Raw genomic sequence first — 19,503 nt, 5'->3', positions numbered from 1 at the left:
GTGGTATATGGCCGTATTGCACTGGAGCGGAATATGGGTTAACGTATTTTGTGATATGTATTGCATGTGGATAGATGATGGGTATAAAATAAAGAATAAAATTATGTTTGGTATTCCATTCTCACTAGCAGTGTGATGAACTGCTGACACCATGTTATGAAATTTGATGGTCAAAGTATTTAAAAGACATTTCAATATTTCATACTTTAAAAACGATATTCATGTCATCTTAGCTAGTCTACTCAACTTGCTTTGCTATGTACAAAAGTCTGCAGCAGTAATATGAATAGCATTAGACAGAAGGCAGTGCCTAATATTTATCAACAGCACTAAGTTATCATGGTAACATGTTATTTGAATTGAATACCAAGCACAAATTAAGAGGGACAAGATTGTTCAAAGTATGGTCCTATGGTTTAAAGCTCCCCTGAAAAAGAGGTGACAGGTTTTCTATATAGTATATAATTACATTATTGAAAATCTTCTCTGAAACTGCAAATAACAGTCCTTTGATATAAAAGGATTTGATCAAATTAAAGAAGTATGTGTGCCAACCACGTAAATTAATTTGTACAAGTCTGATTTAACGACTTTGAGAAATTCAAAAGAACTATGACTTTATCTGATTTAACGCTTTAGCCCCCCCCCCCCCCCCCCCCTCACTCTACACACACTTAACTAGATTTTTCAAATTACCTCTGCAGCTTGCAAGCGGTTTTAGTTTAAAGTTTAAGCTAGCCCATTAAACAGTGACCCCTTGTGATGTGAGCCGATTTTTCCAATGCTTAGAACATGGCTGTCAACATTCCCCTGAATGAAGCCCTGGTCCATCAGTGCTTTCAGCACTTTGATTTTTGTTAATTAAATGAAAAGATTAGACATCTTAGAGTGTCTGATCAGATTTATGTTAGGGATATTTGTTATTGTTGTAGTACAAAATATCTTATTCCACACAAGACGGGCGCTGAATTACCAGCGGATAACTTAAATCTGGCGGCTATTTTAATGAGAGGCTTCCTAAATTATTAAGCAATCTAATTTGCCGAATTATAATATTTTCATAATACACATCAATAATCGTTCAAATCATCGGACTATGCTGATTAGTGCTTTGTTTTTTTATATATTCATCTACAGTAATAACACAACAATAAACAGTCCTATTACTTTATTTATTAACAATTTCTTATATAAGTATCAAAAGAGATCTGCAGTTATAAGGCTCTAAACTAAGCAAAAGCATAGTAAATCCAGTGTGTGACACTCATTTCATACACAAAATATAACTTACAAACCAAAAAATGATAATCGACAGAAATCTGCACTGTAATAAGCACAAACGGATCCAGGCAGTAGAGGGGGTGTAACTGCCCCCCCCCCCCCCCTCAAAATCATCCAAGTTTACTGTATGTCACTATCGAAGGAAAATGTAATAATATACAGATCTAGCAAATACGCGACTATAGCGTTCAGTGTTTTGAATCTAAGTTTGATAAAGCCAATCGGTTATCGTTGAATAAAAACATATACAATTAATAAATTCCACTAATATTGACTAAGTTTGTTAGTGAATATAACTCTTGAACAACTTTCAACGAGGGCCATTTGTTACGCAACGGTTGGGGGAGGGTGGAGGATGTTCAGTTCTTGACGTTAAAAAATGATCGGTCATTCTTTGAACAGAAAGAAAATGACTCATGTGGTTAATATATAACGGGGTCAAAATTGAATGTTAAAAAGGTTTAAATATTTATCATTTAATCATTGACTTTATTGTGAGTTTCGTGGACTTTAATGCATCGCGTTTTCGAAATCTCTAAACAAAAATCAGTTGCATGACTATTTTTGTTTTGCAAATTAACTGATTGTTAAAAAACACCCGCATGCTATATGGAAATAAGCCCTCCATTATTAGATTGCTTGAGTTAAATATCTGTGAAGCTATCTTTGTTTTCCTTTTTCTGCAGCATAGAACTGACAGACCGAAACATTGGTCGATTATATAGAGATATCTGAAACTTTCAATGCTTTTTTCCAAATTTTATCATCTTTGCATAGCACACATTTCATGAAAATATCATTCATGCAAAAATCATGCACATAAACATCAAGCGAATGGAACTGTAGAAATATTTGCCTTATTGGTTAATCGGCTGCTTAGCGCGTGCTCCCTGTATTGGTTCGTCTGCGCTCGCCGTTTGCGCGCTGGATTTGGAAAGTCGTCTGCTGGTGTTTCCAAATGTGGCCAAAATGTGACGACTTATTTTAATGAGTACTCGTGCGTGCTTATGTCGAACTTGAAAACATGACAGGACTTTCGTTATTAATTGTGATTTCACTCAGTTCAGGTAAAGTGTCCTGGTATTGTATTTGTAATGCATGCTGTTTTATATATATATATATATATATGAATTTACTGACTTGTTAGGTATTGCATGTGCTATGATATTAACAAGTGGAAATAAGCCTTCGTTCAATATTGCTTTCATCTGGTGATTATCACATGATTATGAATTATTAACAAGTCCATAAGTGTTTTATTGCATTTTGTTTTATTATATCTGTTATCTGGAATCGACATCACACTCCAAGCTATTGTGTTTCCATTTATATTTTAATTCTTCATATGAAAACAAACTGCTTTGTAGACAGAAACATGATTATCTATTTTTAAAAGTGTCAGAGTGATAATTAATAGAGCAATAGGGGCACAATAGAGGTTTATGCCAAAACGTTTATGACAGATAAAAATTATTAGCGATATTTTAGCGCTTTTTAGGTGGGGATTTTGTGGCCACGTAATCATAACTAAAAAAATATAAATTTGTTGCTCATTAAATATATTTTGTGCCCCTTTATATGTATCTAAATGTTTGATACAATCAGAACGTGTCCTAAGAGTCATTTAATCAAGACTCCTTGTACCTAGGAGATATTGTTAACAGTAGTACTGCACTGTTTTAAATCCTGCCTAGGGGCAACAATACTAAGAGACTTCATGTAACGGACGTCAGGTTGACTTTTCAACTAAGTGTAAAATTGCTTTGATCAAAATGGTCCACAGGTTAAGTTTTCCACTTAATATAAATTGCCTTTTATCGAAGATTGAATTTTCCACTTAGTATACAATTGCCTTTTATTACCGCTGATTTTAAAGAAATGATCAATTTTTGCTAAAGAAATATGAACACGTTTAGTATATGGGTCTTAAATATGAGTTAATATGTTTTTAACTAAAAGTAAAGAGGATGTAAAATGAACATAATCAACAAATTAGGAAAATGTTCGCTGGGTTAAAATGCTTACCAAGATCCTTCATGGAAAATTCTAAAAGCCCCTGTTTGATCACATGAAATTTGTTTTAAGATCATATAATAAAAAGAGATAAATACCCTGGTTAAATAAGCTGTAAATGGTAAAATCTATTTTTGGTTGAATGGTTGTACCAATATTTTAACATACACGATTACGAATTTCCTTTCTTAGCATTGCGATGATATTTAAGTAAATATATAATGTGTTATTGATGACATAAACGGCTGATTAAGTATTAAGTTGATTTTTAAAACTTTAAATAATGATAATTTGTTCAAGCATTTGCTATTCGTTCGCCTTTTTAGGGGTTTGGGGTACGAGACAGGGGGTCGGCAGGGAGCATTAAAGGGGCTCAAAACATCAACATTATTCTCTTGTGACAAACTTTGGCATAACGACATATAGGTTCAAGTAACATCATATTCTATTTTTAGAAGTGTCAGAGTGACATTGCGGTTAAACTTCTGATCCCACGGCTGTTGTCAAACCTCCCCTGTACAAAGGGCAGATTTGGTCCGCAAAGTCCGACTGATTATTACCCCCCCCCCCCCCTCTAACACCACCACCTTCCACGTTCCTGTTTATTTAACTAGACATAGGTATTGGTTATACATGCAGAAATGATGCATGCATTTACTGACGTTACTGAAATGATATATTGAATTCCTGTTTAAGAGACTGTATAACCACTCAAGAAATAAACTGTATACAGGAAGCAGTTATGCAAATGACGTCTTTAACGGAATCATTGCAGACCCACTTACATTCGCTCCTCAAAATTACGGTGTGCGGCTAATCTACCTCTTCCTCCTCCCACTAATGAGCGGGGAGAAAACACTGAATGATTCTTTGATCCAAAAACGGATATGCACTCTATTAGTAATGGGCTCTTCCTGTTTTGAGCATGTATATACTTTGAAATATAAAGCCTTACAGAATTCCCATGCATTAAGCAGGAGTACAAAACACTCGTAACAGTTGAAAATAAAATACCTTTGGTTTAAAAAGGACAGGGTGCTGCAGAGTACAAGTTGATTAGGGTGAAAAAGGCACATTGTATGGGGCTGAAATAAATGTGATCATTATGAAATTGAGAGAAAAAGGTTTGAATTGTGTTCACTTGTAGTAATATAAGGTTTGAATTGTCACGTATGAATCGTTAATATAAATCGATAATCATATTATGAGTCAAAATAAGCTAAGCATTTATTTCTTGGAAAGCAAAAGGGTACAAACGCTAGTCTCCATTTGGGCAGAAGAGTACCCATGCCAGTCTCCATTTAGGCAGAAGGGTACCCGTGTTAGTCTCCATTTGAGCAGAAGGGTAGCCATGCTAGTCTCCATTTGGGCAGAAAGGTACCCATGCTAGTCTCCATTTGGGCAGATGGGTACACATGCTAGTCTATATCTGGGCAGAAAGGTACCCATGCCAGTCTCCATTTCGGCAGATGGGTACACATGCTAGTCTCCATTTGGGCAGATGGGTTACCATGCTAGTCTCCATTTGAGCAGAAGGGTACCAATGCTAATCTCCATTTGGGCAGAAAGGTACCCATGCTAGTCTCCATTTGGGCAGAAGGGTCCACATGCTAGTCTCCATTTGGGCAGATGGTTACCCATGCTAGTCTTCATTTTGGCAGAAAGGTACCCAAGCTAGTCTCCATTTGGGCAGAAGGGTACCCATGCTAGTCCATTTGGGCAGAAGGGTACCCATGCTAGTCTCCATTTGGGCAGAAGGGTACCCATGCTAGTCTCAATTTGGGCAGAAAGGTACCCATGCTAGACTCCATTTGGTCAGATGGGTACCCATGCTAGTCTCCATTTGGGCAGAAAGGTACCCATGCTAGTCTCCATTTGGGCAGAAGAGTACCCATGCTAGTCTCCATTTGGGCAGAAGGATACCCATGCTAGTCTCGATTTGGGCAAAAGGGTACACACGTTAATCTCCGTTTGCGCAGAAGAGTTACTATGCTAGTCTCCATTTGGGCAGAAGAGTTACCATGCTAGTCTTCGTTTGGGCAGAAGGGTACCCGTATAAGTCTCCTTTTGGGCAGAAGGGTAACCATATTAGCCACCATTTGGGAAGAAGGGTATCCATGCTAGGCTTCAATTGGGCAGAAAAGTACCCATGCTAGTCTCCATTTGGGCAGAAGAGTACCCATGCTAGTCTACATTTGGTCAGAAGGGAAACCATATTAGCCACCATTTGGATAGAAGGGTATCCATGCTAGTGTTCATTTGGGCAGAAACGTACCCATGCTAGTCTCCATTTGGGCAGAAGAGTACCCATGCTAGTCTACATTTGGTCAGAAGGGTATCCATATTAGTCTCCATTTGGGAAGAAGGGTACCCATGCTAGTCTCAATTTGGGCAGAAAAGTACTCATGCTAGTCTCCATTTTGGCAGAAGGGTACCAATGCTAGTCTCCATGTTGGCAGAAGGGTGCCCATGGTAGTCTCCATTTGGGCAGAAGGGTACCAATGGTAGTCTCCATTTTGGCAGAAGGGTACACGTGCTAGTCTACATTTGGGCAGAAGGGTACACATGCTAATCTCCATTTGGGCAGAAGGGTACACATGCTAATCTCCATTTGGGCAGAAGGGTAACCATGCTAGTCTTCATTTTGGCAGAAGGGTACCCATGCTAGTCTCGATTTGGGCAGAAGAGTACCCATGCTAGTCTCCATTTGGGCAGAAGAGTACCCATGCTAGTCTACATTTGGTCAGAAGGGTACCCATATTAGTCTCCATTTGGGAAGAAGGGTACCCATGCCAGTCTCCATTTGGGCAGAAAAGTACTCATGCTAGTCTCCATTTTGGCAGAATGGTACCAATGCTAGTCTCCATGTTGGCAGAAGAGTGCCCATGGTAGTCTCCATTTGGGCAGAAGGGTACCAATGGTAGTCTCCATTTTGGCAGAAGGGTACCCGTGCTAGTCTACATTTGGGCAGAAGGGTACACATGCTAATCTCCATTTAGGCAGAAGGCTACACATGCTAATCTCCATTTGGGCAGAAGGGTAACCATGCTAGTCTCGATTAGGGCAGAAGAGTACCCATGCTAGTCTACATTTGGGCAGAAGGGTACCCATATTGGTCTCCATATGGGAAGAAGGGTACCCACACTAGTCTCCATTTGGGCAGAAAAGTACCCATGCTAGTCTACATTTGGGCAGAAGGGTACCAATGCTAGTCTCTATTTTGGCAGAAGGGTGCCCATGCTAGTCTCCATTTTGGCAGAAGGGTACCCACGTTAGTTTCCATTTGGACAGAAGGTAACCCACGCTAGTCTCCATTTGGGCAGAAGGGTACCCACACTAGTCTCCATTTGGGCAGAAGGGCACCCACGTTAGTTTCCATTTGGGCAGAAGGGTACCCACGTTAGTCTCCATTTGGGTAGAAGGGTACCCATGCCAGTCTCAATTTGGGGAGAAGGGTACCCATGCTAGTCTCCATTTGGGCAGAAAGGTACCCATGCTAGTCTCCATTTGGGCAGAAGGGTACCCATGCTAGTCTCTATTTGAGCAGAAGGGTACCCATGTTAGTCTCCATTTGGGCAGAAGGGTACCCACGTTTGTCTCCATTTGGGCAGAAGGGTACCCACGCTAGTCTCCATTTGGGCAAAAGGGTACCCACGCTAGTCTCCATTTGTGCAAAAGGGTACACATACAAGTCTTCATTTGGGCAGAAGGGTACCCATGCTAGTCTCCATTTGGGCAGAAGGGTACCCACGTTAGTCTCAATTTGGGCAGAAGGGTACCCACGCTAGTCTCCATTTGGGCAAAAGTGTACCCACGCTAGTCTCCATTTGGGCAAAAGGGTACACATACAAGTCTACATTTGGGCAGAAGAGTACCCATGCTAGTCTCCATTTTAGCAGAAGGGTTCACAAGCTAGTCTCGATTTGGGCAGGAGGATACCCACGCTAGTCTCCATTTGGGCAGAAGGGTAGCCATGCTAGTCTCAATTTTAGCAGAAGGGTACCCATGCTAGTCTCGATTTGGGCAGAAGGGATATACACGTTAGTCTCCATTAGGGCAGAAGGGTACCCACGCTAGTCTCCATTTGGGCAAAAGGGTAGCCATGCTAGTCTCCATTTTAGCAGAAGGGTACCCATGCTAGTCTCGATTTGGGCAGAAGGGTACACACGTTAGTCTCCATTTGGGCAGAAGGGTACACATACAAGTCTCCATTTGGGCAGAAGAGTACCCATCCTAGTCTCCATTTTAGCAGAAGGGTTCCCTTGATAATCTCGATTTGGGCAGAAGGGTACCCACGCTAGTCTACATTTGAGCAGAAGGTTACACATACAAGTCTCCATTTGGGCAGAAAGGTACCCATGCTAGTCTCCATTTTAGCAGAATTGTACACATGCTAATCTCCATTTGGGAAGAAGGGTACACATGCTAATCTCCATTTGGGCAAAAGGGTTACCATGCTAGTCTCCATTTGGGAAGAAGGGTATCATGCAAGTCTCGATTTGGGCAGAAGAGTACCCATGCTAGTCTCCATTTGGGCAGAAATGTACCCATGCTAGTGTACATTTTGGAAGAAGGGTACCAATGCTAGTCTCCATTTGGGCAGAAGGGTACCAATGCTAGTCTCCATTTTGGCAGAATGGTACTCATGCTAGTCTCCATTTTGGCAGAAGGGTGCCCATGCTAGTCTCCATTTGGGCAGAAGGGTACCAATGCTAGTCTCCATTTTGGCAGAATGGTACTCATGCTAGTCTCCATTTTGGCAGAAGGGTGCCCATGCTAATCTCCATTTGGGAAGAAGGGTACACATGCTAATCTCCATTTGGGCAAAAGGGTTACCATGCTAGTCTCCATTTGGGAAGAAGGGTATCATGCAAGTCTCGATTTGGGCAGAAGAGTACCCATGCCAGTCTCCATTTGGGCAGAAATGTACCCATGCTAGTCTCCATTTTGGCAGAAGGGTACCAATGCTAGTCTCCATTTTGGCAGAATGGTACTCATGCTAGTCTCCATTTTGGCAGAAGGGTGCCCATGCTAGTCTCCATTTGGGCAGAAGGGTACCAATGCTAGTCTACATTTTGGCAGAATGGTACTCATGCTAGTCTCCATTTGGGCAGAAGGGTACCCATGCTAGTCTCCATTTGGGCAGAAGGGTACCAATGCTAGTCTACATTTGGGCAGAAGGGTATCATGCAAGTCGCGATTTGGGCAGAAGAGTACCCATGCTAGTCTCCATTTGGGCAGAAGGGTACCAATGCTAGTCTCCATTTGGGCAGAAGGGTACCAATGCTAGTCTACATTTGGGCAGAAGGGTATCATGCAAGTCTCGATTTGGGCAGAAGAGTACCCATGCTAGTCTCCATTTGGGCAGAAATGTACCCATGCTAGTGTACATTTTGGAAGAAGGGTACCAATGCTAGTCTCCATTTGGGCAGAAGGGTACCCATGCTAGTCTCCATTTGGGAAGAAGGGTACCAATGCTAGTCTCGATTTGGGCAGAAGAGTACCCATGCTAGTCTCCATTTGGGCAGAAATGTACCCATGCTAGTGTACATTTTGGAAGAAGGGTACCAATGCTAGTCTACATTTTGGCAGAAGGGTACCCATGCTAGTCTCCATTTGGGCAGAAGGGTACCAATGCTAGTCTCCATTTTGGCAGAAGGGTGCCCATGCTAGTCTCCATTTGGGCAGAAGGGTACCAATGCTAGTCTACATTTTGGCAGAATGGTACTCATGCTAGTCTCCATTTGGGCAAAAGGGTTACCATGCTAGTCTCCATTTGGGAAGAAGGGTATCATGCAAGTCTCGATTTGGGCAGAAGAGTACCCATGCTAGTCTACATTTGGGCAGAAAGGTACCCATGTTAGTCTCCAATTGGGAAGAAGGGTACCCATGCTAGTTTCCATTTGGGCAGAAATGTACCCATGCTAGTGTACATTTTGGAAGAAGGGTACCCATGCTAGTCTCCATTTTGGCAGAAGGGTACCCATGCTAGTCTCCATTTGGGCAGAAGGGTACCCATGCTAGTCTCCATTTGGGCAGAAGGGTACCCACGTTAGTCTCCATTTGGGCAGAAGGGTACCAATGCTAGTCTCCATTTTGGCAGAAGGGTGCCCATGCTAGTCTCCATTTGGGCAGAAGGGTTCCAATGCCAGTCTCCATTTGGGCAGAAGCGTACCCATGCCAGTCTCAATTTGGGCAGAAGGGAACCCATGCTAGTCTACATTTGGGCAGAAGGGTACCAATGCTAGTCTCCATTTTGGCAGAAGGGTGCCCATGCTAGTCTCCATTTGGGCAGAAGGGTACCCATGCCAGTCTCCATTTGGGCAGAAGGGTACCAATGCTAGTCTCCATTTGGGCAGAAGGGTACCCATGCTAGTCTCCATTTGGGCAGAAGGGTACCAATGCTAGTCTCCATTTTGGCAGAAGGGTGCCCATGCTAGTCTCCATTTGGGCAGAAGGGTACCCATGCCAGTCTCCATTTGGGCAGAAGCGAACCCATGCCAGTCTCAATTTGGGCAGAAGGGAACCCATGCTAGTCTACATTTGGGCAGAAGGGTACACATGCTATTCTCCATTTGGGCAGAAGGGTTACCATGCTAGTCTATATCTGGTTAGAAGGAAACCCATGCTAGTCTACATTTGGGCAGAAGGGTACACATGCTAATCTCCATTTGGGCAGAAGGGTTACCATGCTAGTCTTTGTTTGGATAGAAGGGTACCCATGCTAGTCTATATCTGGGAAGAAGGGTACACATGCTAATCTCCATTTGGGCAGAAGGGTGCACATGCTAATCTCCATTTGGGCAGAAGGGTACCCATGCTAGTCTATATCTGGGCAGAAGGGTACACATGCTAATCTCCATTTGGGCAGAAGGCTACACATGCTAATCTCCATTTGGGCAGAAGGGTACCCATGATAGTCTCGATTTGGGCAGAAGGGTACCAATGCTAGTCTACATTTGACCAGAAGGGTACCAATGCTAGTGTCCATTTGGGCAGAAAGGTATCCATGCTGGCCTTCATTTTGGAAGATTGGTACAATGCTGGTCTCCATTTGTGCAGAAGGGTATCCATGCTGGTCTTTAATTTTGCAGAAGGGTGTTAGTAAAAAAAGGAAAGTGTGCAGCACCTTTCCTTGACTCTTTTGCTAAAACCCCACTGGGTGAGCAGTCACTATAAGGCCGAATATTCTGAATCTTGTTAATTTAAACAACGTATTAAGCGATATCGTTATTAACTTTTTAACATGAAATCGTTGAGGCTATGCTCATATATTTAAATAAAACAAATACAGCTGAACAGGTTATGTCAAACCTTATAATTGTTACAGCAGATAAAAAGTTTATCCAGTAAACTTCAAAAGCAAAAAAAAAAACTATTTGAAAGTTAACTTATATGACGAAAACAATGTTGTTAACTTTAACAAAGTTCTGAACTATCGGCCCTTCAAATATCTTTTCAATTCATGCCCATCACTGATATTTATTTTAAAATCTAAATTTGAAATTAGGATATGACTTGATAAAATCCTTTTAAAATATTTTAATGTGAGATAGATTCTGCTATTCTTTATACGATTGTATAAACCCGTCATGCAAATCGGAACACACCGCTGGAAGAAATTAAAACCGTTCTCACTTAAATGCACATGTAAATGCTCTTCAGTTTCAATGCATTATTTATAGTATTTGATTGTCGGGCTTGCCCGGGTATTTTCCATTGCAATAATTTATTATAATACGAAAAAGACGCACTTTTAGTAAATTAGTCTTGATAGACCGCCTCAATATATCACATATTTCACCAGATATTTCCAACTCATTGCATCTCGTTTAAGCAACCATTTCGACCGTCTTATAAAGATCAACTTCATGACTTGATCATATTGTTTACAATAGGGCTTAAATTTCATTAACCAGACGTACCCTATTTTTTCCTCCCGACCTTTCACTTTTTTAGCCTTAGTGTGGACTTTTTCGTAATTTCTTTAATAACTGTAAACTAAATAGGAATTAACATGTTAAAATTTGACATTTTTGTATTAAACATTCTCTACAATAGTGATACACATTGGGTATGTTACAGAATGCCGGTTTTCTATACATAAGTATCAACAAAGATTTGCCTACCCACCGACCCTATTTTTTGGAGAAACATGTAATTAAGGAAACAAATTAAATATGCTCTTGGCCTTAGCACATTAAATTCATTAAGACTGATTGCGAAACACAACGTGCACGTGCACTTGTACGTAAAGCTAGTTGCAGTTGAGGTTGAGTACGTGCACGCTCGCTGATTCACACATATAACAATTTCCGCGAGTTATCGGCAATGACATTCTTAACATGTACAGTGTATTACATATTTGGATGACGTAGTGCACAAACAAGAGCCAACACGTACACCTGCCGGTATCATTAGTTTTTTGCTACTTCTCTATTGTCATGGTCATGACTGACTAGATTCATATATGCCTAATTATCTGTAAGTAAGGATTGTATGGGAATATACATACGAGGGATGATCCAAAAAACGAAGTTTGAAGGGGGTATATTGGAGTCACCCTGAGGTCGGTCGGTCGGTCCGTCGGTTTGTCGGTCGGTCTGTTGCAATTTACCTTGTCCGGAGCATAACTTAAAAACTACTGGATGGAATTGGATTAAACTTCATACAATGGTAGAGCATAATGAGAGGAGGTGCAGTGTACAATAACGATAACTCTATTCTTGCTTATTACTGAGTTATTGCCCTTTGTTAGTTTTTTTTTCTGTCCGGAGTATAACTTGAAAAGTACTAGATGGAATTCATTGGAACTTCATACAATGGTTAAGCACAGTAAGAGGAAGTACAAAGTTCAAGAACCATAACTCTACCTAAACTAATTACTGAGTTATTGCCCTTTATTTGTTTTTTTTTGCTGTCATTTTTTTCCAGACATTAAATTGCAAACTACTAAATGGAATTTATTAAAACTTCATACAATGGTAAAGCACAATGAGAGGAAGTGCAGTGCACAAGAACCATAACTCTAGTTCAGCTTATTACAGAGTTACTGCCCTTTGTTATTTTTTTCTTGTCCGAAGCATAACTTGAAAATTATTGGATGGAATTTAATAAAACTTCATACAGTAATAGATCATAATGAGAGGAAGTGCAGTGTACAGGAACCGCAATTCTATTTCAGCTAATTACAGAGTTAGTGCCCTTTGTTACTTTTTCTTGTCCGGAGCATAACTTGAAATATATTGGATGGAATTTAATAAAACTTCATACAGTGATAGATCATAATGAGAGGGAGTGCAGTGTACAGGAACCGCAATTCTATCTCAGCTTATTACATAGTAACTGCCCTTTGTTACTTTTTTCTTGTCCGGAGCATAACTTGAAAACTATTAGATGGAATTTAATAAATCTTCATACAGTGATAGATCATAATGAGAGGAAGTGTACTGTTCAGGAACCGCAATTATATTTCAGCCAATTACAGAGTAATTGCCCTTTGTTACTTTTTTCTTGTCCGGAGCATAACCTGAAAACTACCGGATGAAATATAATAAAACTTTATTATAAAACTTTTATTAGCAAATTACAGAGATATTGCCTATTTCTGTGTTTTTTTTTGTCAAACTTTTGTCCGGACAGTAACTCGAAAACTACTAGATGGAATAGCATAAAACTTCATACAATGATAAATCATAATGAGAGGCGGCGTTCGGGGGTATTAATCACATTCAGTAATAGCTCTAGTTTATTTTAAAAAACAACAATAAAAAAAACTGCAATAATTCTTGACAAAATAGATGTAGCACAATTTGCTTCGTTAGATTATATGATCATCTGTATGTTATGAATGTGTTAATATCTTTGTTAGTCTAAAGCAATCGCCCAAATGTGGTATAAAGACTCACGAGATGCATAAGATTGTTTTCCTCTACTCTGTTTACCGAAATTACAGAAAACAACAAAAACGGATAAAAGTTTTTCAAAAATTGAGCAAATATAATTCTGAAAATTTAAGGATTGTATGCAGAAAACGTTGGATAATCTTTGCTTGAACCAAATCCTCGAACTGATGTACGAGGTGTTTTACACGCACACATGCTTCGTTATGCTTTATAAAGAGGTCAATAGAGCAATTTGTCATACTTCTGATCATAATCCAAGGCCACGTCACAAACCCCTTCATTTCGATTATCTTTATGATGCCTAATAATTATGTGGAGTTTGTAGCTAATCTCCCATGGGACGTTATTTTAAACTTATTTATTTTGCAACGATTGTGAAACAAGTTTTTACAAAATTATAGTAATTACTCTCGTTGCCACGATGTTATATGAGAGCGTGATCACGTGTTGTGGGGGAAACCGGAGTATCCGGAGGAAACCTTTTTGTCCGGCTTGGTGATCACAAACCAAACACACATGCCCCTAGTTCGGGAATCGAACCTTGCCTACGTGAGAAGCGAGTGTGCTTTCCACTGCCCTATCAGGATATCCGGGAGTCGGCGACACCTAAGATTTCTGGACGTACAGACGTAGACAGACAGACAAGATCAACTCGACATTCAAACCAATTTCTGAGTTTAACATAGAGGTTTATACTTCTTATGCTGTCTGCTATTCATGACAAACTATACAAATAGATGTGTTATATACAAAAAATAACATCTCATTTGCAATATAACCATTAAAGTGACACACTTATTAAAAATCAATATATACACATGTATAACAAACATAAATTTTGAGTAATTAATCTTTAACTACTAACTAAATAATGCATTTATGGAAACAATTTATTACAACTTATTGATAACAAGATTGTAGCGGTGTATTTAATAGCTAATACGCAAACAGATATTAAATGATTGGTGAATGCTAAAATATTTACTGTGATCTACTATCGTTTCATAATATAGAAATACCGTGTTTTCTGCACCTTTCTTTCAAATTAAACTTGGTATCCTTCATAAGAATCATTGTTTTCGATATTTATTCATCCTTTTGGTATATTAAAACCATTTAAATAATTGTGGTAAATCTAATTTGGGAGTAATATTGCATCTTTTAAGTATTCTTGCGTGTGATATAATGCTACAATGGATGTCTAGCATTATGCAATTATATATTAAATGCAAATCAGTGATTTAGTATGGCGAATCGAATCAATTAAATTGACAAAAAAGTGATGACGATTATAAAATGATGTCTGCATATATTGTATTTAAAATTGTGCAAAGCAAATGTGTCTTAAAACAAAGCACAATAGACGACCGAGTAAACAGGTTAAGGTTGTGCCCCCCCCCCCCCCCACACACACTTTTTACAGCTATATTTTCTGAAATTTATACGCCTGCTGAACCTTTTACCATTTTCTGCCAATTGACCGTTGAGGTTTTAAGGAGACACAACATGTTTGAAACGTTACCCCTTGATTTCAAAATTCAAAGTTGTTTCTAGCTCTTGATATTTTTCTTAAAAAATATGTATCAAAACAATAATGTTTTACCATGTTAGATAAACACATTGATCACTTTAACGTTCAGGAAGAAAAAAACAATGCTTATATTAACTGAAACTGTATTAAGGCCTGTAATTTCAGTTATAATACGTTACTGTTACAGGTAACTCTTCTGTTTTAAACAGTAAAATTGTATCACTATTACCTGAAATTATGTAAATTGCTTTTAGTGCATTGTTGTGTGTCAAACCAGCTCGGTATTATTTTCAATCTATAGAGTTACTGTTATCGTTTGTTTCAATGTTACAGCATTTTGTGTACATAACCTGATATTTCTTTATTTTAAGTATTTGTAAATTATTGATCTTTAGTTCTTAATGTCTTTAATATGTGGACTCGAATACAGTTTCTTTCTATTGTCGTAAGGGTTTAAGATTGCAACAGATATATTTTCTGTGCTAATTGAGATTCTAACAGTATGTAGATTACATAACTGTACGTTACCAAAATCAACTGATACTTTTCATTTATATACTAGGGTTTTATGAAAAGATTGAAGTCAAAAAGTAGTAGATCCAAACTTTGCTTGGTCGCTGTAGCTGCAATTGCTTTACTTGCGAATCTTTTATGTCGTGTCAACAAAAATCACACTCTTTTACCTGGTTATGTCAACGTTAGGAGCTATCTTATACGTGAACACTGTCATACAAAAGGATTTGTATCAAATAAATGTCATCAAGGTTAGTGCTGGAATAAAAAGACACACTTATTATATGCATGCATCGATAATGACAGCCTGCATGCAGTACAATCCAAATTGATATTTAGTGCTCCTTGGGTTTGAATAAAATAACAGTCTGTTCTTACAAGGATGAGACGCAATAGCATGCAGTATACTGACCGAGTGAATACCTTGAACCGCACAGTACCTACATCCCGTCAACCCCTTTTAGAGCGTTTCCGCTTCAATATTTAAACATTAGCATCAGAGAAAAATAATGTCAAAATCACATGATTATACAAACATCCTTGTAGTACCATTCGTTTTCAATATTTAGGACAAATGTTGTCAAAGCTATAAATAAACATCAAAGGGGTAATGACGTCATTAGGTTCATTATTATTCAGTTTTTTAAAACCGTGTAATTAGAAATTTTGATATCATTTAATATTTTGAAAATTTGAACCGTTCTGCTATCCAAATCAAAGGTCAGCACACATCAGTGAGTGTATATCACGTGATAAATTACGTCATAAATGCTACATCGCGAAGGCAACATTTTGCTAAAGTTGAAGACTTAAAACAAATTATATAACTTTTCTTTAACTACACCATTTTAAATGAAACAAAGGGCAGTCAGTCTATGGCGGCGCTTAAGGAGCCCCGCACACGTATTATTACCGGAGTTTGATAAGGTGATTATTTTTACTAAACACTTCGACAAACCTGTTTCCAAAATAATGTTTTGACAGTGCTCCGTCAGCCGGCCGTTTTGTTAAAAGGTTTATCAAAGTGTTTTAAGAAACTAAACTCTCAATCAAACTCTTGTAAAAGACCGAAGGCGGGGCTCTGTAAGCGGCGTAGACTGCGCTATGTTTCATTAAAATGGTGAAGAAATAGTGAAGTTAGCTTTATTTAAAGTCTTCATTCGAAGCAAACTGTTGCCCTCCGATATGTATGATGCAATTTATCACGTGGTATACACACACTGAACATACATCTGGGGCAAACAATCAATGACGTCAATTCTTAAATAAATCATTAGTACGTTAACAATGACTTCAGAAATTCCAAGCTTCCAAGTCTATTTCGTATAACTCATGTCACAAAACATGACAATAAGAGTACAGAAATATATATAACTATGTAGAGAACGAGAATAGTCTCAACATTTTTAAAAGTTGCACTCTCACAAATTGAACGTTTTGACAACTTTTTTATTTTTTGTCTTGGAACGGGCCAAGTTTTGCGAAAACGCATGTAAACTAGTCATACAAGACTGCTGACAAAAATTAGAAAGCAGATTTTAATATTAAAGTTCAAAAAATGTTTTATGCATTTTTCTTTAACCGTTAGTAACGGTTTCAGTCATAAAGCATTAATTTTCGAACGGAAATATTAAAATGTACGATCTGATATTTTTTCTGATCTTATATCATTGGTCTGCAGATATTTACGCAAAAATTTGTTATTTCCAAGACAAAAAAGTGAAAAAGTTGTAAAAACGGTATATCTGTATTTTTTAAGAAACAATAAATAATTCGGTGTCATACAATATTAACATTATACCTTTATAATGGAGGAGGCATTTAAAGGGAAACAAAATACATCAATGAATTTATCATTATCAAAATCTAACCATTATTTCTTTAATGATTTTACAGAGCGTTCTGATGTTATTTAAAATGAGCTTTTAGCATGTAATAAAGTAGCAATTTGTTTCAATGCGTTTTTTGATTAATGTTCATCTCTTCTACACAGATAATTGATATTTTGGTACATCAATGCATTCTTACTTTCAAATTTCCTAATACATTGGATGACAATATTGTTTGTCAAACCATCCTGGCATTCAGTGTCGAACGTTATTTATCATGGGAGCTCGAAGTTCGTTTTCGGAATGTCGAATGGCGACGTTAATTGACATTCAATGTCATTTTGATAGTATTTCCACGTTTTTGAAATCAATTTTATTAGAAGATGATGGTGTTAGTCGAGTCAGCTCAACATTCATTTCTTAAATGTCAAATGGTCATTGTAAAGTCAACATGCAATGTCAGGTGTCAATCTAGCTTGACATGAATGTTCTGAATGTCATTTGTCAAGTTCCACGGATGCTTTACAGGTCGTTTGTCAAAACCACTTCAACATTCAATGTTGATTCTTGTTTATTGAGTCAAATTAACATTAACTTTCGAAAAACAAGTTTTGATTTGTCAAACCAATATTCACAGTTGATTATAATTTATATCATTCATTCAGCTTACTTTTACACTAGCGGGTTTCGTGTGTGTGTGTTGCACCCCCCCCCCCCCCCCTGAAACCGCCCAAGTTTACTTGATATGTCAATAACACAAAAAGAAGTTATGAAATACGCTCAATCTAAAATGCACCATTTCGGACTATAAATTATAAAATTTCTTGTAGGAGTAGTCCTTTACCCCCCTTGCAAACATTTCATGTCACATTTATTTCTGTTTTGAGGGAAGGGCGCACGTAAAAAGATTGCGCCACTAATTGACACCCACCTCTAATATTCAATTTCAATATACATTGATTTTAGTCACATCTTTAATTCGTTGCATGTGGAACTGCAGACATTAGTTCATTTAGCATTTCAATGTGCAGTCCCTAAGGCCTTCTGCAATTCCTTTCACGTAGACGGATTTCTAACAGGATTTTGCCGAGTCCTTTGTTAAAATTAATTGAAACACAATTTTACCAATTTACATGTACACTAAATTAATGGCACAACTTCATGAAATTACATAGTATATACTGTTGAAACTAATTATATGTGCGTGTAAGCACAAAAGGTTTTACATGATTAGAAAACAAAACTCTTTTAAAGGGGCTAGACACCAGATGGTCTCAAAATCGCCAAAAACATTATTTCCACAAAAAGGCCTAGAATTGTTTGTACTAGCTAGTATGAGGCCGATAATACATTCTTTTACATGATCGAAAGAATATTTTGTATATATTATCCCAGTTTATAGTCTGTATATTTAGCACGTGAAAGTCACGTGATTAGTACAGCCACATAAGCCGACGCTATTTTTAAATTGACGTATATTTCGAATTGGAAAAATACGCAAACACTGTGAATAAAGCATGTGGCGTAAGCGATGTGATACATCCGTAAGTAAGATTCAATGCGTTTTACACAACATTATTAATGTTTTGTAAGTTTTTGGCAATTTTCTTTTTTTTCTTGCACTTTTTTTTCTATGGTGCCTAGCCACTTTAAAGTGACAGTTTTGTTCGAAGTCAATACAAAACATGTATAACAAACACCAATTTGACGGATAACCATTAAAGGCCTAGTTTAAGCTAGTTCTATAAGTGAACCCCCCTAAAACTGTGTATAGTACACAACTTCTGTGTATTGATCTTAATGTTTATTGCCTTGTGCTGTCTATCAGATCTCTGATCTGAGTATCCTGCTGTGCTGTTCAAGTTTTATTATAGAAATAGTCAACCTCTTTATGGCCCTGAGCTAATAAACAAACACACAGGAAATTGGCCCCTACTGTGACACCAGTGCATTTAACAGGGGATGCACAGCAGGGGATCATCATGCCAAACATTCCTTAAACTAGGCCTTGAACTTCTTACTAAATAATGCATTTATGAAAAATATCAGTTACTGATAGCAAGATTGTAACCGTGCATTTAATAGCAGAAAGCGCAAAAATATTAAATGATTGGTGAATGCTAAAATATTTACTATGGTATACTATACATGTAGTCTCATCAGATAGAAATATGGTGTATAATGCGCATTTCTTTCAAACTAAACTCGGTATCCTAAATAAAAAACATTGTTTTCAACATTTATTCATCCTTTTTGGAATATTAAAACAATATAATATTATTAATTGTGGAAAATCTGATTTGGGAGTAAGCGTGCATCTTTAAGTCGTTGCAACATCAATACTGAAATAATTTACTGTAATGGTACGCAACATGTAAACAAAACAAATCACGATACAAAACAGTTTCCAATCAAAACAGACACGGCGTCT

At 38.1% G+C, this 19,503-nt stretch overlaps 1 protein-coding gene across 1 annotated transcript in view; it reads left to right on the top strand.

Annotated features, from left to right (window-relative positions):
- Positions 1 to 2,176: 2,176 nt before the first annotated feature.
- The window catches only part of LOC128225643 (opioid-binding protein/cell adhesion molecule-like), a 57,098-nt gene continuing 39,771 nt past the window's right edge, over positions 2,177 to 19,503 (top strand). Inside the window, exon 1 of the mRNA XM_052935546.1 lies at positions 2,177 to 2,348. Coding sequence (XP_052791506.1) covers positions 2,306 to 2,348 — 43 coding nt within the window. The 5' untranslated portion in view covers positions 2,177 to 2,305. The remainder of the gene's footprint in view (positions 2,349 to 19,503) is intronic.

This window comes from Mya arenaria, chromosome 3, assembly GCF_026914265.1.
Source record: "Mya arenaria isolate MELC-2E11 chromosome 3, ASM2691426v1".
Taxonomy (NCBI): domain Eukaryota; kingdom Metazoa; phylum Mollusca; class Bivalvia; order Myida; family Myidae; genus Mya; species Mya arenaria.
The sequence above is the reverse complement of the archived record's forward strand: the minus strand, read 5'-3'. Positions and strand labels throughout refer to the sequence as shown.